This window comes from Eschscholzia californica, unplaced genomic scaffold (assembly GCF_041429995.1).
Source record: "Eschscholzia californica isolate CP2 unplaced genomic scaffold, dmEscCali1.0.p SCAF_4, whole genome shotgun sequence".
Taxonomy (NCBI): Eukaryota; Viridiplantae; Streptophyta; class Magnoliopsida; order Ranunculales; family Papaveraceae; genus Eschscholzia; species Eschscholzia californica.
Genome location: NW_028238461.1, coordinates 49217642 through 49243292, shown reverse-complemented (window position 1 = coordinate 49243292; position 25651 = coordinate 49217642). Strand labels below are relative to the sequence as shown.

The 25651-nt window shown below is 36.8% G+C and overlaps 3 protein-coding genes across 3 annotated transcripts; 1 reads left to right on the top strand and 2 right to left on the bottom strand.

The window, feature by feature from the left end:
- The first annotated feature begins 655 nt into the window (after positions 1-655).
- LOC147545608 (GDSL esterase/lipase At5g45910-like) lies at positions 656-2902 on the top strand. Its single transcript, XM_086638359.1, has one exon. The coding sequence runs from the start codon at positions 1478-1480 to the stop codon at positions 2768-2770; it is 1293 nt and encodes a 430-aa protein (XP_086494485.1). The 5' UTR covers positions 656-1477; the 3' UTR covers positions 2771-2902.
- A 737-nt stretch (positions 2903-3639) lies between these two features.
- Positions 3640-6009, bottom strand: LOC147545607 (remorin 4.1-like). Its single transcript, XM_086638360.1, has 2 exons — positions 5212-6009; positions 3640-4321 (listed from the first exon to the last, which is right to left on the bottom strand). Exons 1-2 carry the CDS (start codon positions 5905-5907, stop codon positions 4130-4132), a joined length of 888 nt encoding a protein of 295 aa, XP_086494486.1. The 5' UTR covers positions 5908-6009; the 3' UTR covers positions 3640-4129.
- Positions 6010-20098: 14089 nt separating this feature from the next.
- On the bottom strand, positions 20099-21445 carry LOC147545606 (uncharacterized). The gene is made up of 2 exons (XM_086635841.1): positions 21428-21445; positions 20099-20885 (listed from the first exon to the last, which is right to left on the bottom strand). Exon 2 carries the CDS (start codon positions 20882-20884, stop codon positions 20099-20101), a length of 786 nt encoding a protein of 261 aa, XP_086491967.1. The 5' UTR covers position 20885; positions 21428-21445.
- Positions 21446-25651: the final 4206 nt, after the last annotated feature.

Genomic DNA, 25651 nt, shown 5'->3' with positions numbered 1-25651 from the left:
AAGGTCCCGAACGGACCTTCAACGGATCTGTTGAAGGTCCTGTTCGGGACCTTCAACAGGTCCTCTCTCTCTCTCTAGATTTCTAGAGAGAGAGAGAAGAAGCAAAAAAAAAAAAAAAAAAAAAAAAAAAAATTTTGAGAGAGAGAGAGAGGAGGGAGAGAGAGTGAATTTTTTTTTTAATGGTCGCCGGCCGGAAAATTTTCCGGCCGGCGACCTGTCGGAGAAGAGATAGTGGTGGGGAGAGAGAAGATGAGGTGGAGAGAGAGAGAAGATGAGGTGGAGAGAGAGAGAGAGCTGAGGTGGAGAAGCTATTTTGCTTTCCCCCAAATAAAATTGTCAAACAAAATTGACCAATTTTTGACCAAGTCTTCACACCCCGGAAACTATTTTGCTTTCCCCAAAGCGCCTGCCAGAAAAAATCAGGAGTGTCTATTCCATGATTATAAACACAAAGGGCCTTTGGTTAAATGCAGCCAAAATTTCTAAAAAATTGTTAAAAGTCAAAACAACCACTCCCATGCTCGTGTGTGGCTTGAAATAGGTGGATTCGAGCATATTTTTGGTGACAATATGGATTGAACCTACAAAATCTAACGTGGAACTCATTCCCATTTACTTCTTCCACAGTTATCTATTGCCTAGACCCCAAAGTCACAAATTTTTTTTCTCACTTTAAGTTCGATTATGTGGAATAGATCTTTGAAGCCCCTGGGTTCAGATCATCTCTTGAGCCTCTACTTCTCTATCTATATTCGCTGGTAGACAAATCTAAACCGGGTGATCTCAATAGTTCTATTTGAGTTTTTGGTCGAAATCAATTGAGGAGTCTACAATGTCTGAAAAAAGATGTGCTCCAATTGTTTTTATTTGAAGTTTTGATTAGAATCAGTTAATTTGAAGTGTGATGAATTTTAATGTATTTGATTGATTTTGAAGAAACCTTCATCGATTACGACTAAACGATAGGTTGAAAGTGTTTTTTAAAATAAAAACAGGTCGGTTCCAACCAATTTTGGTTCACAGAGTTGGTTGAACCTTACCACCGCTACTGAATACACTTGAAACCGAAAGACTTGAACAAATTTTGTGAACAAGATAGTTCTGAATGTGATGAACGGGAGGCGCTGATAAGTATGATGGTCAAAATAATTTTACCACCGTCAAAGAGGTGAAAGAAGTGCTAATAACAGAAAGGGGAACGCGTTTAAACTTCCCTAAAATTTCTTATGGTGAAATATTGCCACATGGTATTGTTTCCCTATCCTAATGGGATTGGGGTTGGATGTCCATATAACTTCATCATCGGACTCCCACTTGAATAAGTATTGCTAAACTGTTACAAACTAGAAAATAGAAAGTCTAATCCTCTTACCGGCAATGCAAATTCACCTCCATAAATACCCCCCCACTTCACCTCCTATCTGCTCACTACACATCTCTCAACTTTCTTTCTTCCTCTACAAAAATTATTAGAAGAATGGTCCATCTGATGAGTAGTTTCCTTGCTTGGTTTATACTACTGTTAGCAGTAAGTGGGGTAATGATCAGTACTACTACTACTGCTGGAAATACTAATGAAGAAGGAAGAAATTCATGTATAACTTCAATTTTCAATTTTGGAGATGACATATCGGATACAGGCAATTATGTGTTACAAAATCAAGAATTAACCGTGAATTCTGCATCATCATCTCCTCCTCGCCCTACTAACCTCACCTGGGATCAAGTCAATCGTAGTCCTGATGGTGTTCATGAAGACATGAGTTTCCTTCATGGTTATATTCGTCCCAATCGAACTTATGGGGATGTTCACTCTCTTCCTTATGGCATCACTTTCTTCAACAAGTCCTCTGGACGTTTCTCTAATGGTCGTCTTATCATCGACTTCATGGCTGAAGCTCTAGGTCTCCCATTCCTACCACCTTATTTGGCTGGAGATAAGCCTGAAGATTTCAAGAGCGGTGCAAATTTCGCAGTCATCGGAGCTACTGTTCTTGACGATGAAGTTGCCAACTTGTCGTCCTATGCACCTACAACTAAGAGTTCGCTGGGTGTTCAAATAGAATGGTTCAAAACCCTGCTCCCGTCTTTGTGTTCTAACTTCATAGAATGTCAGCAATATTTTGGAAGTTCATTGTTTCACCTTGGAGGAATTGGTACTTACGACTATACTTTAGACAAAGACAGTAGTGAACTCCAAAATATGGTTCCTAGTGTGGTTAGCAAAATTACTGGTACCGTTAGCGAATTAATATCTCTAGGAGCAACTCAAGTAATGGTGGCAGGATTAATCCCAATCGGGTGTCTTCGTAGAGCTCAATACAACTACCCTCATGAACATGTCTATGATCAGAATGGGTGTATTTATGAATTAAATCAAGTTGCTGATCATCACAATGCACTCCTCCAGTTCACTATTCAACAACTTCGTGAGCTATACCCTCATGTCAACATAATTTACGCCGATTATACTTCTGCATCAATGCGTTTCATTAACTCAAGACGTGATGAATTTGGATTTGTAGAAAATAAAGATACACTTTACGTAGTTTGTTGCGAAGCAAGAGGGTTGGACGCATACCTCTATGAAAATAATGCAGAGACGTGCGAGATGAACAATGTTTGTAAGAATCCAGAGAGTTATATAATGTGGGATGAAACACATATGACTGAAGCTGCTTATCAATTAATGGCTTCTGGAGTTATTTCAGGCACCTTTACCGTACCATCTTTTGACCTGTCTGCTAGGAAGTGTATTTCATCACATTAATAGTTTTATTTGATTTATCTTCGTCGTAGAAACAATAGATTTTACTATGTGTCTATGTAGTGAATCTTTTATGTTTTTTTCTGAGACTTGCGTAACTAAATTGGATTAAATATATTGAAGTTATTTTTATTATAATCAATTCTTTGTTCTTGTTTTTATAGTCGATTCTTTTTATACTTGAGCATTGTCGGATTAGTCAGTAGTCACACTGTAACAATGGACTGAAAAGCCTAATATTTGCGAGGGCATATGAGGCTATGGGCTGGTAATTGGTATAAATGTGAACTTGATTTAATACATAGCAGTTATATATTTTAATGGGTTTTTATAGTATTTGAAAAAACTTCATATACTAAAACAAAAGAAAGAAGGGGGAAGATGCGGAAAGATATAGGTCCTTTAATGTTTGGAAAGTCGAAGTATAAGGTTTGGAAAATTCCTTGTCTACCCATTGGTACGCGAGTGACTAGATCGTTTTTAACAATTTCGTTTTGATTGCATTTGGAGTGAATTATAAGAAACTCGTTTATGTTTTATGTTAATGACCAAAATACTGATATAGAACTTAGTATTTTGCTTATTCCATTAAACCCTAGTGTAACAATCAAGTAAATCTTTCTACATCCAAATCCTATTTAAAAAACTGCATTTTTGAGAGATATATCTAGTTGTGTTTTTAAATGGTAAAATTCGACTGCTGGTTATTCTTGTGGATAGATATACATCTGATCACTCAACTAAAGTGAACTTCCCAGAATTATCTCAAGTTAATATTGGATCGGCCAGACATGTCATATTCTACCTAAAGAACAAACACAACTTAAATCACTTAAATTTCCAACCATTTAAGTAATTATGACAAAATTAAGTTATTAATAACAACAAAGTCTAGTAGACTAATCAAACTCAAACCAGACTTTTGCAATAAGAAGAAATTGTACATGGACTTGGAATACCATAAACTCTCAACAAACATTTCACTCAAAACTTCAACTCTCAAACACTTTCATCAATGCCCTAAAAACGAAAACAAAATCATTCCTTTCCAAATACCAAGTAAAAGTCAATATGCTTGTTCCAACTCCTTCCAAACCCTTTCCAACAAAAAACTGGTGGTGGGCCGTGGGCATGCTTTTTTTGTTGTGAAGCAATTGAATACATACTCATATATCTCTATTAGAGACACATACTATCGCCCAACAACTTCAGAATAGTGTGTACATCTATATATTACATATTGGGAATATAAAATTATTAACTATAATAACTAACCATTCCATGATCATCCTCGAGATTCGATTTAAAGTTTTGAATCTCAAGAAACCATATTTAGGTTGGTTCATCAAAATGAAAGGTAGTTTAGAAGAAAGAGTGTTTGGTAGGTGGCCTTCCAAGTGCTCTCATCAAATTAGCTACTTCAAGGACTCTAGCTACTTTTGTTCCTCTCTTTGACTCAGCTGATGCCCTCCTCTCTTCTGCTTTTCCATGTGCTTTTGCCACATCATTTTGCATTTTCTCTAATGCTTTTGCTCTTTTCTCTTCTAATTTCCTCTAATTACCAAAACATGAAGTTAATTAGCTTCCTTTAATTTAATCTATACTATTAAATAATGTCATTGCCACAACAAAAATATATACTCCACTATTAAACAATAGGAGGGAGATATGATACGATTACATTTTCCCGAATGAAAATTTGTAGGCCATGGTAATGGTAGTTTTGTGGCGTTTTGTTAGCACTTTAAACAGAGTAATCAATTCATAATTTTTTTTTTTGTTAGAGGAGGTTCACTTTAGCCATTGAAATGAGCTCATATTTGTTTTCAACCCAAGAGAGGGGATTTCATAAAGATATCCAAATTACATCTCTTTAAGCTGGACGGTTTGAAAAACGCCCCAACGCCTCCCCAAAGACAAATTTTGAGGTGAAGTTTGTGACCTAAGGAAGGAGGGACCTCTTACACTTAAGGAGCCGTCTTTAAAACTTCTCTTCTAAGTATATCATCTTTATTACTATCTAGATCATTCTCACCGAAAATAATCTTATTCAGAATTTTCCCACTCTAACTTCTAAGACATTTGTTTGCAAATCAAAGGCTACATAAAATGAACCTTTTAAAATAAATTTGGTTTTATAAAAAAATTCTAGATGCCTCGAAGAAAATACTAAAAATATATTAACATTTTAATCATCTATATATGCAAGTATTCAATCCAATGATCGTGTCGATCTAAATTTTTTTTTATGTGGAGATTAATCTTATTATACTATTACGAAATCATTGTAAACTTTGTCGGTTGATCTGTAGGAAATCAACTTTACCAAAAATCATCTTTAAGATCATGAACTATAAGGGTCACATATGTGAGTGTAAGAGAAGTGTGATTGTAAATTCAGCCTACTAATAATAAATAATCTTTACATAGTGTAATTTCCATACCTCAATTTTCTTCATCCAAGAGCTAGCTTTTTGAACTTGTTCACCTTCCCATCCATTAATAATGGCATCTTCTCTCTTAAACCTATTATTAATCTTAGAAATCTTTGCATTTTGCCACGCGGATATCTTCGATTCCGTCTCTTCTCTTTTAACCATTCCCATACTCATATTATTACTATTACTATTACCATTATTATTATTGGTATAATTCAATCTTAGGGATGATGATGATGATCCAGTTACTGGATTATGTCTCGTAGAAGAAAGAACGTGATCATCAAAACTAGGGTTTCTATCAGGAACAATAGCTAAAGGATTTGTTTCTTCTTCTTCTTCTTGTGGTATACCATCATAATCATCTTCATCTTCTCCAATTCTACTTAAAAGATGGTTAATATTACTATTATTACCATTTCCGTTATCGCTTCCGTTGTTCCCGATTGTCGATCCTGCAACAATTAAAGCATTAAATTCTCTACTCATAGTAGAAAAATTCTCACTTGATGTTTGATCGGAATTGAGCGAAGATGATCGATGACTATTCCTTTCCCACGCGTCCAATCTTCTTCGGATATTTTGGTTTTCGACAGACGGTGGTGGAGTTAAAGCATATATATCTCTTATGCTGTCATCGTTGTGATCTTCCGGTGGTGATGTTTGGGTGGTGTTTGTGATAGCTCTCTGATCGGAAAGCATGATGGAGATATTGAATTCAGAAATAAGAAGAGAAAAGAGTGAGGAGACAATTAAGGGGAGGGAGGGTTTAATCAATAAGTAACTAATTAATCAAGGGATACTTAATTTATTGGTTAATGGAAGTGTAGACCTACATATTAGGATAACATGTCTTAATCATCCATTTAATTAGTTAAAATAAAGTATGTGACATATCATAAATGACTCCTTGGTTAAGGAAACAGATATGGATTACATTATTTGTTGGTCTTCGTTTTTTTTTAAATGCTATAAATACATAGAATCTTTACTTAATTTTTGACATGTGAACTCGTCTAGGAGAAAAATAGTTCAGATTGTAGTTAAATTTCAAAAGAATTATTTTACTGAAAGTTAATCAACATGTCAAAAATTAAGTAAAACTTCTAAGTAATTATAACATTTCTCTAGTTTTTTACATATAATACGTAAGTGTGTACAAAAGATTTTCTCGAATCTTAACTCTCAAGTCAAAATATTTTGTTGATTTCTAATCTTCTTTTTTTGACAAGTATGCTTGTTTTGTTAGTGCACTGAGGAGAGGAGAAATCATAATCCCGGTGATGGCGGTCGACCAAAAGTTCTTTTACATTGCGACATTGTTTTTAATATGTTAACAAATTCCAATACCATTTGTCGGTAGTCAAAAGATCACCTAGTTCTAAACTTTCAAATTTCACATAGTACTCCCAACATATGTGCTTATTGAATCATCACCAAAAATCTATAGCCCTAAGTTGGATTAGAGTCTTCATATGATAGCTTAATTTTTAGAGTTATTCCTATTTGGCCCCCTACTTTGTGACCAGATTTCTATATGGTCCCCTATTTTTTATAAATTCAAATATAACCCATCTTTTTGATGTAAATGTCCTAATTATCTTTCTTATAAATATTTTTTCAACATAAAAAAACTTGAATTTCACCTCACTTCCCTCTCCACCACACATATCTCTCCACATCATCTCTCTCTCTCTATCTCACATGTCTCTCCAACTCACCTCTCTCTCTCTAACTCACCTATCTCTCTCTCTCTAACTCACCTCTCTCTCTCTAACCCACTTCTCTCTCTCCAAGTCACTCCTCTCTTCTCCGACGAAGGTTGCCGGCAGGAGGGGTTTCCCCTCATCTCATCTCTTTCACAAAGTAGGGGACCAAATAGGAATTAACTCTAATTCTTATTAAAAAGATTGATGAATATGTTTTGGACTTAAAGTGCATTAATATTAGGGGTTTAAATCAAATAAGTCAAAGTGCTCAAAACAAGTAAAAGGAAAACAACTAACATTTCATATTTATTGTTCAGGTCAAAAAAATACAAAGACTAAAATATTTTTTTATCATTGTTTTTGTGCATTTAAACTTTAAATTTATATAATTTCTAATCCGGATTTCTAATTTATATAGTTAGAGGATTTTTCGTTATTTTTCTAACAAGATCTACTTTCAATATTTATAAAAAGTTTCAGATTTTTTTTTTACCGTCTTTTCATACATTTCTTTTGAAAACTGAGTTCGTGTTTGCAGTATTACAAACACAAAGTTATTACGGTAAATTGAGTTTGCACAAATTTATTACCGTAAACTGAATTCGGAAAAAAATATTCAACGTTAACAAAAGATGATATGCACATACAACAAAGAGACAAAGTTAAAAGTGAAAAAGAAAAGTCTGAAAGAAAAAGTAGTGGGGATTCATAAAAGATAATTTGTTCTTGATTAGTGATTAGTTAGTGTCGGCCATAAAGTGTATTAGAAGAAAGAATCCACTCAAAATTATTAAACTCATTTTAGCCTAACATCAACAATACCACGTGTTTATCTTTTGACGGTTGATTAGTACATTTTTGTCTTGGCACACACGTGCATTTATCCTATTAGATGATTAACCTAATAACAAATGGCATTAACGTCAAACTTCCAATGTTGATTACCACAAAGATGGCCCTAGTTTTTCTATTTTTTTATTTATTTTTATTTTTATTTTATATGTTAAACCATGAAATATATTAAAAACTGATTGAGCATCGTAAAGTTCAACATTTGGTAGCTCAAGTGATGCATAATATTGATATAAATTCCAAAATCCATGTATCATGTTTAATTTTCAAAAAATATGAATGTCATAGTTTATTAAACTTGGGTTTATTAAGGTATAAATAATGTTGTTGGATTATAGACCATAATTTAGTTGGGCTATAAGTCCGTACTTATAAGAATTTGAAAAAAAAATTGAGCCCCACAAAACGAAAAATGCTTTCCAAAAATATCAGAAGAGATTTAGTCACTAATATATGAAATATGGGTCTATGATTTTATTAAGGTTAGTTAACCGGTAGACGGGATTCTGAGTTAGAAAAAGCCTTTTGAATCAGGTTCGTCTTTCGCATAGTTTATCAAAACTTACTTTCAATTAAATGTTTGAACTTCTTTTTGTTGAAAAATTAAATGTTTGAATTTTGGAAGCAACTATTATCCTTAGCAATTTTCTCCACCTTAGATATGTTTTGACATATAATTTTTGTTTTCATATAAGCAGGTAAATGTATATTCTTTTCAACAAAAAAAAAGTAAATGTATATTCTAACAGTGTTACAGTTCTTTTATGAGGCGGTAATTATAAGACCCAAAACGGGGAGGTTAAAGAGAATCAGGCCCAATACTAAATAATAATGAGGAAAAAACCCAGTAGACAAAAATACAATTTTACCTTCCAAAAGGAAATGTCTTTATTCCCCGGAGAATTTTCTTTATTCTCCAAAACCACAGCCTTTTCCTATTAGGGTCTAGATTTTTTGGTTTTTCACTCGTTCTTTCTCCTTTGATTGTACTACAATGACAATGACACAAACCGTGCATCCCATTACTTTTCTTTTCTCAAATATTACGTTAAATTGTTAGCCTAATCAAACAAATGAAGGCATATCAAATTCATTAGAGAAAATAGGATTTAATTGGAGCGGAGGGTTAGGGTATTTTCACAATCTTTATAAGAATAAATTTGAGGATATCTCATATATATATATACCTTTTTGTATATTTTCTTGTTGCAAATATATATACGTTTTTGTTGTCACTTATAATAGTGTTTATCAGTTGTTCCACGATGCAAAGATAAGTTCTATAATATATTACGTTTTCCCAATTAGGGCTTGACAATTGGTATCAACTCATTTGGATTTAAGTGAAAAAAATGCTTATGGGTTTGGAGTTATATGTGATGTAATGGAAGTGTGATAATAATTGTTAATTAGACTACGTCTCCTCTTTCCAACCAGAAGAAGTGTCATATGCGCGTTTTATGATTTTCGTGTCATTTTAAAGTTGCAAGATATTTATTGGAGTTCTAAACTTTGTTTTGGTGAATTTGCTCAAACAGTCTAAAGCCAAAGCAGTCGTTACTTCATGTTTCAGATGTTGTATGTCAGTTTCTGATTGCTACGCATTTAACCGCTTCACCTGAAATTCTTACTGTCCCTTTAGTGTTTCAGGGAAATAAGCGAAGTTTTCGGGGCAATAAGTTTTGGGTGAAAACAAATTTTTTTTGTTTCCTCCAAACATCACCCTTTCAATTTTTTATTCTTTCTTCTTCTCCTTTCACCTCAACGAAAATCCGGCGACTTCCACCATTAGTGCCGGCGACCTCCACCGGATTCCGACGACGTCAACTAGTTCTCTTTTTTTTTTCTCTCTCTTTCCTTCTCTCTCATTCCTTCTCTCTTCTCTCTCTTCTTTCTTCTCTCTCTTTCCTTCTCTCTTCTTTCTTCTCTCTCTTTCCTTCTCTCTTACCTCTCTCCCTCTCACGACAGTTCCGGCGAAGGGAGATACAGACAAAGGAACCCCGCCTTCATCTGAAAATCAGACGAAGGTTTCCGGCGAAGGAAACTCCTTCGTCGGAACAACAAAAAAAAGAGAGAAAGAGAAGAAAAGAAGGGAAAAGGGAAGGAGAGAGAAAGAGATAAAGAGAGAGAGAGAGAGGCTGATAGAGGAGAAGAGAGAAATTTCGGCCGACTAACTTTTTTCCGGCGACTTGAGGGGAGGGAGTGTTTGGTTTGAGGTTTTTTAGGTTTACACCGTCTTCCCTAAAAACATTTCCGCTTTCCCTGAAACAGTGGCCTAATTATATTTTAAACAAAATTATAATATGATTTGAAGTGTAGTCTAGTAGTTAAGACTTAAGAGTGTAGATCATGTCAAAAGATCAAGGGCACAAATCTTCCAATAAGTTAATTACCTGTAAATTAACTTGAGGTGATCTCAAGTACAACCAGACCCCTGTCAACAACAGAAAAAAAAAGTACAACCCGACCACCCCTTAAAGGGAGATGCTAGAGTGTCCAGTTTTTAGCCCATTAAATTGCCCAGCTGATGTGGAATCACTAAAAGACAAGGGTTTTTCAAAGTTTGACTACGGTGGGGACCGCTTTTATTTCTAAATAAGGAAAGTTGGGCATTTTAATGGGCAAAATTGCTGGGCACTCTATCATTTCCCCCCCTTAAATATCTAAAATTGTTTGTTCAATATGAAGCTATGAGAATTTGAGATTGAACTCATTGTATCATTTATCTATAATTTTATTAGTCTGCTTTTATTTTCGGTCAATTTCTTATTGAGCTCCAATTTATGACCTACCCATTTTTTGCTCTATACCTTGACAAACTCGATTCTTTTTGCCCCTACTCAGTCCTAACTAATGAATAATGTCATCTAAGTTGTTTTGATCGATTAACCAAGGACTATCTTAATATCAACTCCAATACAATGAGATATTAGGCCCGATCTTGAGATCATTCGGAGGCACGACTAACCAATTCTTTAGCATCTTTAACTTCTTTGACATATTACTGCACATTTGGAGAGTTTTTAGGCATTAACATGCCTAAAATCTCATTGCCTCCTGTTGAATTACATGGAGTAAATATTAACTTAGAGGGATTAAAACGTAAAGGTTTTATGCATGAGACTTGTGCCCTAATGGCTAACCAAACATCGCCTTATAATAATCACTTGTTGACTTTATCCCCTCTAATTGAAACGGACTTTTGGCCAATTCCGTCCAATCGGAGCAACTCACTAAACAATAATTTTGGAGGGCTAATTGGCCATTACTTCCAGGACATAAGAGCAAAACTTAAATAACACCTCCTAAGGCTAGCGCTTTGGGGAAAGTAAAATAGTTTCCGCGGTTTGAAGACTTGGTCAAAAATTGGACAATTTTGTTTGACAATTTTATTTCGGAGAAAGCAAAATAGCTTCTCCACCTCAGCTTTCTCTCTCTCCACCTCACTTCTCTCTCTCCTCCTCATCTTCTCTCTCCCCACCACTCTCTGTCTTCTCTGACAAGTCGCCGGCCGGAAAATTTTTCGGCCGGCGACCATGAAGAAAAATAAAAAATTTCTCTCTCTCTCTCTCTCTCTCTAGAAACTCCGGCGAAGGGGTTTCCCTTCGCCGGAGTCCCGGTCTGTTGAAGAACAGATCGGATCTGGAACAGATCTGTTGAAGAACAGACCGAAACTCCGGCGAAGAGAAACCCCTTCGTCGGATTCTAGAGAGAGATAGAGTAAGTGAAATATATTTTTTTTTTCATGGTCGCCGGCCGGAAAATTTTCCGACCGGCGACCTAGTCGGAGAAGAGAGAGAGTGAGGTGAGGTGGAGAGAGAGTGAGGTGAGGTGGAGAGAGAGTGAGGTGAGGTGGAGAGAGAGTGAGGTGAGGTGGAGTGTTTTTTTTTATTTCTCCGAAAAATTTCTAAAATTCTACATATTCCTTTTAAATTTTACACCCCGAAAAATATTTAGCTTTCCCCAAAGCGCTGGCCCCTCCTAATGGGGGTTATCTTGGAATCGGGTTCGTTTAGATGTGGCTGCCTATAACGAGGGATATTATTTCACAATATGTAAGATCTAGGTTTCTCTTGTCAAAAAAAAAAAAAAAATCTAAGTTTCTCTTGTAAAATTAAAAAGATCTAGGTTTTGTAACACCCAGATTTTTTGAATTGGAAAATCAGACGAATTAGAGCGCCGAGAAGAATTAATTATTTTTTCATGGTTAGTTGTGGGAGGAAAGAGAAAATAAGAAGTTAAATTGGGGGTCATAAAATGATTAATTGTGGTTGGAATAGTGAGTTGTAAATTTAGTGGGACTTATCTGCAAGGGACATAGGAATTGAGGGATTTAAAGCAAAGTCATTTTGTTGGCCACTTTAATTGTTGACAAGTGGCAACTTCATGCATTTGAATTCTTTATAAACCAACCCACTGCCCACGTATTAGAGAGGATAAATCTAAGGCCCAAAAAAGGAGCCCAAATACCAAATCCAACCCAATAGGGAATATTATCTAAAAAAAAACCCAAAAAGTGATTTTACCTCTCTATCCATCCAAAAGAAATGCTTACCTCTTATATCCCTCATTCATTTCCCGCCAACAACAAGCCTTTCTCTTTCTCTCCCTGACTTTGATTAGACCCGACCCACATGCAGCCTCTCCTCTTTCTTTCTCTCTTGGCTTCCTCGCTCTCTCTCTCTCTAACTTGAAATCCTATCTTCTCCCACCATCAAAACGATTCAACTCTACCTCTCTCTCTATTTCGATCAAACTATCTCTCTTCATTCATACCGGCGCATCTCTCTCTCTCTCTGTCTCTTTTTCAAGCGAAATCCCTCAGCCATTAACGCCTCTTAGAGTCCAAACGTTACAGCCGAAACTCTCTCAACCAAACCTATTTAAACAACCGGATCTCATCTTTTTTCTCTCTATTTCTCTCTGTTTCAACGAATCTCAAGCTTCTTTCTCGATTTCTCTCTCTTTCAAAACAGGTACGTCTCTGTTCTTCATCTAACTCTTGATCCTCTCTCTGTTGTTGGTAAAGTTTTAGGATTGTTAGAACATTTTTGGGGTTTCTTGTTTCAGATTTGTGGTTTTTGGTACAGTTTTAAGGGTTTTTGAAAATTTGGGGGAGTTTTCAAACAATTAGGGTTTATGATTTCAAGTTTAGTAGTCTGATCTATAGTCTGTGATAAATCATTTTGGGTTGTTTTTCGAAAAAGTTTTAGGGTTAAGTTGCTCTAAAGTTTGTGATAAAACATTTTGGTTGTTGTTTTGTGATTTCGGAACCATTTGGGTGTTTATGGTTCTTCATCAAGCTTCTAGGTTAGTTTTGTTTTAACATTTACGGTTGTGATCCGAAAGTTAGGTTTGTGTGGAGACATTTAGTACTTTGTCTTGGTTTTTTGGGGGTCTGTCTTTGTTTATGAAGTGCATGATTTGGTTTATCATTGTGGGTTGTGTTGAAGAAATTTTGGATTATGTTCAGACATTTTGATAGTTGTTAGTGATTTCGAAAGCATGCATCTACACATAAAGGTCATTTGGGTGTTTATGATACTACATCAAGTTTCTAGGTTAGAGTTGTTTTAACATTTATGTTTCTGTGGAGAAATTTAGTCATTTGATCAAGATTTATGGGTTGTTGATTAACAGAATGTTTTTTCTTTAACATTCATGGTTGTGAAAAAAAAAAACTAGTATATGTTTATACATTTTGGTTGTGTAGATACATTCTGCTTTTGTTTGTCTTTGTGTTTGTTTGAAACATATGAACTTTTGCAGACAATCCCAAGATGGCTAAAACAAAGAAAGGAGAGGGTGTTGATAAGAAACAACAGACTCCTGTGAGGGCTAGCCCCAGGAAGAGACCTGCTGAAGAGGCATCAAATGCTGGGCCGAGCAAAAAAGGCAAGAAAGTTGCAAGCCCCGAACAAGCAAAGGTGTGTTATTGTATAAACATTTTTTACAATGTTCTGACAATAATGTTTGTGTTCTTACATTTTTTATAATTGTTATGCATATTTGTTAGTGTGTTAACATTCTGTAAAATGTTGCTTCAGTTATTGATCTGTCATTATTGTGTAGAGGCCTATGCTTATTGTGTAGACACATTAAACAATGATCTGCCATTACTTATTGTGATGGAGCATTAAGTTTACTGTTGAACATTTTGTTGAATGCCCTGACATTTCTGTTATTGTTTCTGTGAAGCACCGTGGGTTTACTTCAAAGGCGAGAGTGGACAAGGTGGAGCCTCAACCAAAACCAACAGAGGCTAAAGAGTAGAAGAAGAAAGCTGCTTTCAATTACAAATGTAACTTCAAAGCAGTTTTCAAGGTGGCGCGGGAATTGCAGTTATATATTACTGAAGAGCAAAAGGAGATGTTGCTTTCTTCACCATTCGGGGCCTTATTTAAGGCAGTGACCAGTTTTAGTTTCCGAACAGAGAATGTGATGGAGAAGCCGAACAAAGCCATCTATGATCTTCTGTACTGCTATGACAAACAGAGCCAAGCCTTCAACATCGGAGGGAAGTTGATTAAGTTCACTCCCGGAGATGTTGCTTTGCTGTTGGGAGTCCCAATGGAAGGACAAATATATGATGCATTCCCAACCAATGTCACCATAGATGTGGCTAAGGACCAGTTTTTGAGCAAGTATTTCAAAGACTGTATTGTTGAGGGAAAGGCTGCATCTTTTGGGGGTCCCAGCATCGAAAAGGCTTTGCATGTGGCTGCAAGAACAAAGGCTCCAGCCATTGAGTTCTTGAAACTATGGATTATGTACATGGCAGCCACATTCCTGTTTGCTTCAGCTGCCGGCTCCTCGGTTGTCGGGAGTTTTTATCACAATCTCCAAACGGAGAGAATGATGAAAAGAGTTTCATGGGCGAGAGCTATTCACTCCTACATGATGGAGAGAATAAACAAGCACTCGGAAGACCCGGCAAAAGCTTCAGGATGCCTGACTCTTCTCCCCGTAAGTATTCATAACCATGCACTTAAATGTTTGATAATTTCTTATAGTGATAAAAGTCAAACTAGTGTGCTCTGACATTCTTTTAAATGTTTCATCATTCTTTTGGGGCTTCTGTAATGCTGAAACATTTTGGAGAATGTTTGGGCATGTTATAAAATGTGTTTACATTTCTTATGGTGATAAAGAAAAACAGTACTGACCTAAGAGTGTTTAATTTCTTTGCAGTACTGGTATTGCATGCACACCAGGATCCATGAGGACCTGGTTGGAGAAGTAGGGGTCAGTCCTAGAATAGCTCGATGGATGATCGAGCCATTCTTCCTTAAAGGACTGGAAGAAGAGCTGGAAAGCATTACAGAAGAGCAGGTAATTTGTTTTAACATTTCTTATAATGTCTCGGTTATTTAAACTAATGTTCTAACATAACTGATGTCTGAGTGACATTTTAGCAAATGTTGGAACATTTGCAAGAATGTTGGAACATTTAATTAAGTGCATGTGTTTTTTTAAGAGGTGTTGAGATAATAACCTTATGTATCCCTTCTTGTAGGTGAAGGTGGAGTTGGTGGCGGAGTCTGTGGAAGAGGAAGAGTTGTTAAAGTTCACGGAGAGGGTGGTGGAGGAGATGAATGAGGAGGAAGTAGAAAAGTTGAAGGAGGAAGTGGAGAGGTTGAGAGAAGAAAATTTGTTGGTTAAGAGAGAGTGTGAGATGGTTAAGAGAGAGAGTGAGATGGTTAAGAGAGAGAGAGAAGTATTAAAAGAGGAGTTGGAGAGGATGAAGAGAGAGAGAGGAGAGAAAGATGATGTATTGGAATTTGATTTTGGTGTAGGAGGGGAGGTGGATGTTAGAGACGAGGTTGGTAGAGAGTTGGTGACTGTTGGAGATGAGGTGGAGGGTGGGGAGGTTAGACAAGAGGTGGAGAGTGGAGATGGTGGAGAGAAGATAGTGGAGCAGGAAGTAGCCCCAGAAAATCCGGAACAAGTAAACGTAGAACCCAGCATCGAAAAAGAAAGTGATGCCGAAGCCCAAACTGAAGGAGCAGAAATAGACGACAATAAGGGTAAGAAGGCAATTTCTGATGAGTCGGTAAGGGGTCAATCTTCCGGAGAGGGCCAAAACCAGGAGCAGAAAGTGAGCCAAGGTGCTGGGTCAAGTGAGTAAATGCTCACGCAAATCTTTACTTCTGTTGACATTCCTGTCTTTGCTTGATTTGAATTTGGAAATGTTGGAGCAAATACCAGAATGCTTCAACATTTGAGATACTGTTATAAAAAGTAATGAATATTGTCTTTGTTTAGATTAAAGTTGGTTTTATTTCTAGTTTATTTTTTTGAAGCAACGTATTAACTTGTGTGCAATCTATCTATCTTCTCTGAAATTCTTACTTACTTGTCAGATGATTGGTATGAACATAAATTGTTCCGCCATCGTTACAAGTTTTTTGATAAACGGTAAGTAAAAGAGTTCTATCGTACTCCCACGATGTCTTTTACCACGACAATTGAAGACTTTCTTTTACCACGAACGAACGACAATAGACTGGTCGGCTAAGTAATAAATAAGAAACAAACAAGTAAGTGTGCTTCTCCCACATAAATACGTAAAATGTTTGAACATACGTGCTAACGTTTATATATATTGATCGAGAATTGGATAATAATTTATGTTAAGATTTGGTTTTCTATCGAATGTTGACTAGTTAAACGTGTGGTGGTGGGAACAGGTGAAAAGCATTTTCCAAGTTTTTTGAATGTAGGTGAAAATGAGACGGAAGAAGTTGACCTTCAGCTGACTTGGCCTTCAGCTTTCTTTTCAAAGGTTTGCGAAGTGGCAAAAGTATATGAGAACTATGAGATCGTGGAGAACGAAAGTTCTTCTGAAGACGATTTTGTAGATAAGCCAAAGGTTGAAACGGCTGAAGTTGTGGAAAAGAAAGATAAAAACAAACCAAACTCTTTGGTTAAGAGGGTTAAAACACAGCCAAGAACCCGAACCATGACCGAGAAAGGAAAGCAACTCGAGAAGAAAAAACCAATTAATGTAGATGAAATTGTAGAGTTGGGAGGTGGAAGGTCAGCAGCAGAGGAGGAAGGCCAGAAGCTAGGTAACTGGAAAAGAAGCCCGGTGTGGAAGAAGTTGAAGGAAGAAGAAAAGGGCCTGTTGGAAGAATTCATCAGGAAAGGTGACAAAAGGTACGAGAAAGTTACTGTAATGTTCATGCATTTACAGTTATGTTTGCACATTACAGTTTGTGTTTATGCATTTATATCTGCTTAATGTAATGTCCATGCATTATCACAAATGTCATAACATTTACAGTTATGCTTGCACATTACTGTGACACTTGTTTTTTCAAATGTTGCAGCACGAAAGTCTGGTTCAGTAATGGGATCAACGACATTTGTGGGAAGCAGCTAGATATGTTGATGATGAATCTGGAGTGCGACTCACAAGTTATTAACTGGGCGAGTTCGTTCGTCACTAATCACGAGGATTTGAAAGAAAAGAGTGTCCTATGTCTACCATCAGAAATCTATGTGAGTTTAGTGATTAGAATGTTTTCCTATCATCATCTTTTATATGAGTGAACATTTTAATAACTTTGTGTATGTTCTACAGACGATGATCAAGTCCGAGGTCAACCAACCTTCTATCGAAAGAATGCTCAACCGTACGTTGAGTAATAATGCTGGGAAACCGGAGATCTTATTTGTGTGTGCACCTATCTGCCATGGGGGGCACTGGACACTATTGGTATATAATGTATTTCTCCATCGGTGGACCCATTATGACTCAATGTCATTTGATAAGAAGAATGCCAAGCAGTGTTACGAAAATGCCCGGGAGTACGCGGCATATATTGAGGATGTAATGGAAGAAGTGGGATTCACAATGTATGGAACCCAACAAAGATATGCTGATGTTCTTGGGGAGCCAGAATTCCCAACTCAGGGAGAAAAGTAAGTGTTTTCAAACTTTATTTGTTCCCAACATTAAGATGCATGCTTTAATTAGTATGAAAATGTTCAAACATTTCGCGAAATGTTTAACAAAAGCATTTTATGTTTTCATACAATTGATAAAAAAACACGTCATTTAATATAATGTTTCTGTTTTGTGTGGGAATGTAGAAACATTATTGGTTATGCTTTAACATTCGATTTGTGTCTTGAACAGTCCGGATTGCGGTCTATTTGTTATTTTGAAAATTGAAGAGCTAGTCCAAGACTGCATGACTACTGGACCCAAACAGCGTACAAAAAACCCAGATTGGGTCTCCCGGGCACAAAGGAAGAGGGCTAAGATCACGCACAATATATTGAAGGAGAACACAATATCTTGGAGGATGGGCCGATGTTGAAAGTGTGGTTGCCGTGAATATTTTTTTGTTTGGTGAAAGATCTTTTAATCAAAAATGAAGTAGTTGTTGAGGTAACGGGTTATGTTCGCTAAACCCGAAACCACTTCATTCTTGATTAGATTAAAAACAATGATGGTTTGTAAATTATTTTGTGAGGTTAACGACATACAATGATTTTGGATGGGATATTTATGTTAAAACTAAAGGAAGTAAATTTGAATATATTATTATTTTTCTTCAACATCATGTGTGACATGCATTGTCCTCTTAAAGTTTGTTTCAAAAAAGAACATACACAGACATGTTAGAACATTCCTCTTAATGGTTGGACATATGGACAAATGTCTCGGGAAATATGTAATACTGAACCTTCATTGTCTAGAATGTATTCACTAAACTTCATAATGTGGACACATTGTAAATAATAGCTAGACATGTAGTAATTCATTCACTGAACATTTTGTAGAATGTTATCACATATTCACTAGACAAAAATATATGTACTAAAGACCAAAAGATTTTACTAAACATTGAGCACAATGTAACAACACTCTGTTACATGTTGGGACATATCGGTGAATGTTATAACATTTAGTAAAATGAGACTACAGTTGGGCTCGACATGTCGCACTGTTGTGATAAGCGGGTTGGTTGCACCTGCGACATATTCTTTTCCTCCTGGTAACATCTCCGGAACTCTGTAACCTTGTTGTACGTGGTCTGCCTGGTGCCCTTCTAACTAGTGGAGGAAGAGTCTTGGTTAATGGATCAAAAGTATATGGTTCGTCAAAATTTGGAACGGGGTAAACACAATGTTGGTATGTGTTCCTGTAAGCCTCCACGGTCCAGACCGGATCGAAAAAACATGTACTATCACCACGAGTCTTGTTGATGCATAACATTGCATGTTGACACGGAAGCGAATCTACTTGCCAACGCCGACAAGAGCATGTGAGAGTACCAAGATTTACGGAATGGCGTGGAGTAGAATATACTTCATAAACAAGTGGGGCTGCCTCGACGTATCTCCAAGTCTCCGCAACTTTGTATTTCGCTTGTTGCTCCAAGTTAATGGATGGGCAAAGAAATGTATTCCATCCAATAGAAGCGTCTCTATGCTTTCGCATCTTGTTCATAATCTTCTGTCTTATGGCATCCAACAATGCTGTAATAGGGAGCACGCGGGCTTTCTTGACCATGTTGTTGAAGCTCTCAGACAGTTGGGAAGTGATGGCGCCATACCTGTGAAAAAACATTAAATGGGATGCTTGTAAAACATCGTGTCGTGTTAAAACATTTCGCGAAATGTATAAACATGTATATGCCTGACGGAACACATGAACAAATGTCCATTCATAACAGAAAGATATGATTAATGTTAAAAAATAACTGAAAAAGAGAAAACAAAATACCTATCCCCTGGGAAAAAGGAATCTGCCCATGATTCCGGATTAAGGGATTGGAAAAACCTCTCGACATTGGTTCCACCCATCTCAACCATTTGTTCAATGGTTGCGTGATACTCGCTCTCGGGTAATGCCCGTGCCGCCGTAAACATAAGACTCTGAAAATAACGTGACTGGCGCGCCCCGTTACGTATCCTCAAGTTCAGATTACACCGTAAGTGCCAAGCACAGAATGAGTGATGAGCGGTGGGAAAAACGTTCTTCACGCCTTTTAGAATTCCAGCATGTCTGTCCGAAATAAAGGTGTAACGTTTGATCGGATCTACTGCTAATTTCAAATTTTGCAAAAACCAATCCCAATTCTGATCATTCTCAATGTCCACAACTGCATAAGCAATGGGGAACAGACCTAACAAAAAAAAAATGAAATACAAAATTAGTTCTGTTGATGCATGAATCAAAAGTGCATAAGCATTGTTGGAAATGTAAAACCATATTTGGGAATGAGGTATGACTTCAATAAATTACGCCGCATCTTTATCTATGTCGCGTCAATAATGATCATGATCTAACATTTTGTCACGTGTTAGCAGGAACACTAGAATGTTAACATGTGATGTGAAAATGAAAACATACCGTCGTTTCCGTCCTTGGTAACCGCAACCAAAATGCAGCCATTAAAACGAGTTTTGGCGAATGTTCCATCAATATAGATCACAGGGCGACAGTGTTGAAACCCAAGGATAGATGCGTGAAGGGCAATAAAAACTCGGACAAATCTGTTGGTAGTGGGTTCGATTTGCAAATCAATTATGCTATTGGGATTAGTACTCTCCAAAGCATCTACGTACCACTTCAACTTTGCGTAGGAATCACCCTCCTGCCCAAATACTTTGTCCATGGCTACCTTCTTACCACCGTAAGAAAAATAATAGGTCAACTCAACACCGTAATCGTCTTGAAACTTTTCTTTAACTTCAGCAGTACTCCAATTTGGGTGTCTTCTGATGTCTTCATTCATTAGGCTGCCAACAAGTTTACTAGACAACTTGGGATCCGCAGGTTTGAGAACAACATCGAGACAAGCGTGATTCGGTTCGTACTCTTTCAACAAAAAAACGGATTTACATCCCAATGGTGCAACCCCGTGCACTCTCCAATTACATCCGGGTTTGGAACAAACGGCAGTGACACGACCTGGTTCATTCTTGATATATTTGTAGTTGTTCTTGGTTGCAATGGTATATCGACCAAGAGCGTCTCGAAAAGCTTTGACACCACCGGGGAATATTTGCCCAATCTCCGTAAATACGTCGCCCCATGAGTCACATACTAACTTCTTCTCATTATTTTGAGATGTAGAAAGTGACCTTTCAGTTTCCATACTGCAAAATTGAATAAAATGTTATGAAAGTATCATCAATTGTATTAAAATGTTAACAAATGTGTGAACATCTAGTGTAATGTCTAAACACCGAGCATAATGTTTTGACATGCGTAGGAATGTTTGGTTATCATGGAGAATGTCGTAGAATTATACGTAATGTGTGAGTTTATGTGAAAATGATGGATAACATTATACTGATTGTTTCGAATATGTGGTATAATCAGGTGGTCCAAGAAGCAATGTCTGATCATTCTATCAAATGTTGAAGCAATGTCTAATCATTCTATCAAATGTTGGTCTAACTGCTAGTTCAATAGCTATGAAACAAATGTGTTAACACATGATAAACTACTTTTAACATGTACCATGTGTTCAGACATTTTAGAAAATGTTAAAACAAACTTTAAAGTTGTATCAGAAACCAAAAGATTGTACGGACAGCGGTAGAACTGTACGGACATTCCAGAAACTAAACAGTAGACGAGAAGGAAGAACAAGAGCATAAAAATCATAAAAAAGAGATTCAACATCAACAGTTACCTGGATTTATAGGACAAGAATATGGTGATTCGAACAAGTTGACGAGTCTAGAAACAAACAAGTTGATGGCTTATCTCTATGATGACTGAAGGAATAAAGGGTTTTGTAACTCGGTTTGGAGATGTAGGTGATGACTGAAGGAAGATGATGACAATATTAGAGAGAGAAACGTGAAAACGAAGATGATGATCGAAGAGATGAAGACTGTAGATAGATGAAGGTGGAAAAAAAGGGTTTGTATTTCGGTTTAGGTAGAGAGATAAAGTGAAAAAGATTTTGGAGAGAGAAACTAAATCAGATTTTGGAGAGAGAAAGATATGAGTTGTTAGAGTTGAGGGATATATATAGGAGGGCAAAAGAGGGTTTAAAAGAAAATAGGAAATCTTAGAGATAAGAGTTGGGCCCGGATTGCACATTGGGATGTGTACTTGGGTTTGATATGAGTTATTATTTGATTATTGGGTTTTGGGTGAGATATTAAACCTTGTTGGGTTTTTTTTTGTATTTGGGCCCAAAATTTGGGCCTTTCATCAAAATTTTCCACGTATTACTCCAGCCACCCACTTTCTATTTCAATTTCAATTCCACCAGCAACAACATTAACAGTTCGGGTGAAAGCCACTTAGGGTTTTATAAAACCTCGATTTTCCGGGTCCAATTAGTTTGTCGTCGGTAGTCGAAAAATTGTGCCGTTTCTTCCAAGTAACTCTATTCAACTTCATCTACGTTTCTAGCGGTTCAATTTTTTTAGTTTCGTCCCAATTTGAGAGATATTGAATGGTAATATCAGAAGCTATATAGTTGGGTATAATTTTTAGTGGGTTCATATATTGGAGCTATTGGAATAGTTAATTATTAAGTTCTTTCAATGATTTTATGATTTGGGACTCGTTTAGAATCTTTTGGACTTATTTGGGGTACCCATATGCAGACGAGGTGCTACCGAATTACTTCTAATAGTCGATTTCTGTATAACGAACAATTTTGAAATAGTTTGGTATATAATGGGTATCTATTATATGTCGGGTTCACTGTTATATAAAGGATTTGGCTAAGAAAATTCATATGGTCAAGGTCTATATGATATGATGGCTTCGAAATTACGGTTAAGATTATATGGACTTGTCCAGTTGTTTAGGACGCGAGTTAAGTATTCGGTGGAGCTATATACTGAATCTTATATCGTTCATAAGTTCATTCTCATGCATCTGAGCATCTTATGAGATTGCAGGATCTCTTCGGACAATTTTCTAATTGTCAATTGACCATCTTGTTTCTTCTTACTTGCAACAGGAAGTGAATACTACGTAGAAGAGGTCTTCGAAGAATCCAAGTCTCAGGTGGAGGATAGTACTGAACCTGAGGTGTATTATATTTGAGGTAGGATCCTATGAATCTTACTTGGAGCACGGGTATTCCCCGTTTCACCATTATATATATAGTTAGTCATTTTCTTCTGTTTATAGTTCTCTAGTTCAATTTATGACATGATATGGTATGATATGTATGTATGTGGTGTACTCTATGTTATGGATGTTTCTCTTTTCAAAACAAATTGGTTTTTCTGAAAAATAATCACATGGAGGCGGAATCGCTTGATCTGTGTGATCGTTTTGTGTGAATTGTAAACACGTGGTGGCGGAATCGCTTGAGCTGCGTGTATAACATGGAGGCGGAATCGCTTGATCTGTGTTACGTGTAATGGTTGTTTTACCACGGGCATTGGTTGGTCCCCTTGTTTATTTTATGTTATGGATTAGCCATGAATTATGTCAAGGGTTACACTCGGTGCGTGGCCAGCCGTTTGGTAACGACCATTCTAGTTTACCCGGAATGGGGTCCAGAGAGGATGGGAGTTGGGGTATTCCGACCCTTGGAGTGATTAGGGGACTGACCCAATGCCATGCTTGTTTATTTATTCTGCTAAACCACTGGTGTGTGTGGTTTGAATTCTGTTGTGATTGATACTTACAATGGTTACACCGAAATAAGAGAGGGTGTTTACCCGAGTTTTCTTAATAAGAAAATACTAATTCCCTGAAAGTGGACACTAGTAAAAGCTTGGCTTTAAACAGGGTTTACCCTACCTTGAGACATGAGAACGCTCTTCTCCTTTGGGTTGATGGGACCTTTAGGAGGGCTCTGTTCTTGTAGCTTTGGGAGCCTATCAGATCATTTAATACTATTATAGGTTCATGCATATGTTTGGGTATTCTTCGAATGGTCAATGAGTTACCTTGCGAGGAAGCGTCAGATCTGGCCGGAGATAGGACGCGCCTCAAGATGAGATAATTGTATCGCCGTGGGTATATGGCTCTGCTACACGACGATGCTCTTATAGTCGTCTGGGTAAGTCATGACATATTCTAAGCGTATCATTGTTTGGGTGAGATTTACTATTTGATGCGTATCGAGATCACAAGCCAGCCCGATGGGCGATGATGACGAAGGGAGAGTTACGAAAGCTCTTACCGGGGTATTACGTGGATCCATGTGTACACTGCAGTAGTCAAACGTTCGATAAGGCGCCGCCTGCCTACATACTAACAAAGGCCGAACGGTTCTTCCTAGCCGAATAGTAGGTGACCCCGACTGAGGGCGTATTCAGTCGTGATCTTGGTAAGCTAGAAGAATTATCTTGCTATATCGCCTTGCTTGATGTGCATATTGATATCTCTGTATATATGTAACATATATAAACTATTGATATAATAAAATGTTGATGTGTGTGGTGCGGGTAGGATGTCTGGGTATCCTACTGAGCTGACTTTCGAGTTATCTCACTCCTTCTTTTGTTTTTGTTCAGGTACTATATACTTAGATCGATCTCATACTGCCTGTGAGCAATTTCTGATGTAAGATCGATCAGCTTTTGATATTTTCAAGTTATGTATATTATCACAGAACGAACCTTATATATGTATCACTGTAGTATTTAGTTACGTGTGAGATGTTTGGAGTTTGGACTTCGATGTGTGTTATATGAAGTTTATGTGAGTATATATATATAAATGTTTGACAGGTTTTTCAGGTTTGATTGTCTCAATTTACAGAGGAGACTCTGCCCAAATTTAGTCTTGACCGTTTGACTTTTAGTTCGTTTTCAGAAAACATGATTTTTTTTTGATTTCTGTTGCTTCATTTTTATTGGTTTGTTATCGGAGATAAGTGTTTGGCTTTGGTTTATTTTAGAAACTCCGTTTAAGCGAGACTTAGACCTAGTTTCTTTTATAAACTGCCTGGCAAACCGTGATTCAGAACACGGGGCGTCACAGGTTTCTACCACTTTCTCAGGTATTTCGCAACAATGAATTATTACTGTTTTATCAAAAAAATAATAATTTATTACTGTGTTTATTATGTTACTTAAATAATTGTAGTTGAGCAAAGTAATAAACACGATATAAGCAAAAAATATTGGAGGTGTTATTAGGATGATGTAGATCAACTTTTAGGGTCGTTACTGATACTATCCGCTTTGACACTTATGGATTTTACTGTTTCAAAAGGCCTCATTAGGGAAGGGTGTTTAACCTCTTAAGAGGAGCACCGCACTCCGTCTCACCACTGATGTGCGATTGTTTACAATACACCGTCCTTAGACCACATCAAAGCAAATCGTGCTGCTAATGTCTTATAGGATGATGCAAACCGGTCTTCTGGACTGCAAGTGATACTGTTCGCTTTGACATTTCTGGACCTCACAGTTTTAAAAGACCTTAATAAGGAAGGGTGATTAGCCTCTTAAGGGGAGCACCACACTCTCACTAGTGATATGAGATTGTTTACAACAAGAGGACATTATAACAATGTTTTAATGGTGAAAGAAGATTGAGTTATTGTACTTGTTAAGAAGGTGTTCAAATCTTAAAGGTCCAATTGGAAGATGTACGTCTTTCTACTAGAGAGACAATACGAGGTTCAAATCTTATCGTTTCGAGAAACCCAACACCTGTATTAGGTTCTAATATAACCTCAATATAGTTAGTAGTACTTATTTTGTAACAATCGTAGAAACTAATTTGTTCATAAATTGTGAATTGCATGATTTGGAACAAATAACAAACCACCAAACGATTGAGTTTAATTGATATCTCTAAAGAGAAACATATTTTCGTTCGAGATACTACATTGGTTCATTCTCGAAAACGTCCATATCTAAACATGATTTTTAATTAAGCTTGGAATCAGTGGATCTTGTCAAAGAAAGTGACGATGTCATAA

Excerpts from the sequence above, each read along its gene's own strand:
- LOC147545606 (XM_086635841.1), bottom strand. The coding sequence starts at position 20,884 with ATGGAAACTGAAAGGTCACTTTCTACATCTCAAAATAATGAGAAGAAG.
- LOC147545607 (XM_086638360.1), bottom strand. The coding sequence starts at position 5,907 with ATGCTTTCCGATCAGAGAGCTATCACAAACACCACCCAAACATCACCA. Across the intron at positions 4,322-5,211 it reads CTTGGATGAAGAAAATTGAG|AGGAAATTAGAAGAGAAAAG; the intron begins GTATGGAAATTA and ends TTTGGTAATTAG.
- LOC147545608 (XM_086638359.1), top strand. The coding sequence starts at position 1,478 with ATGGTCCATCTGATGAGTAGTTTCCTTGCTTGGTTTATACTACTGTTA.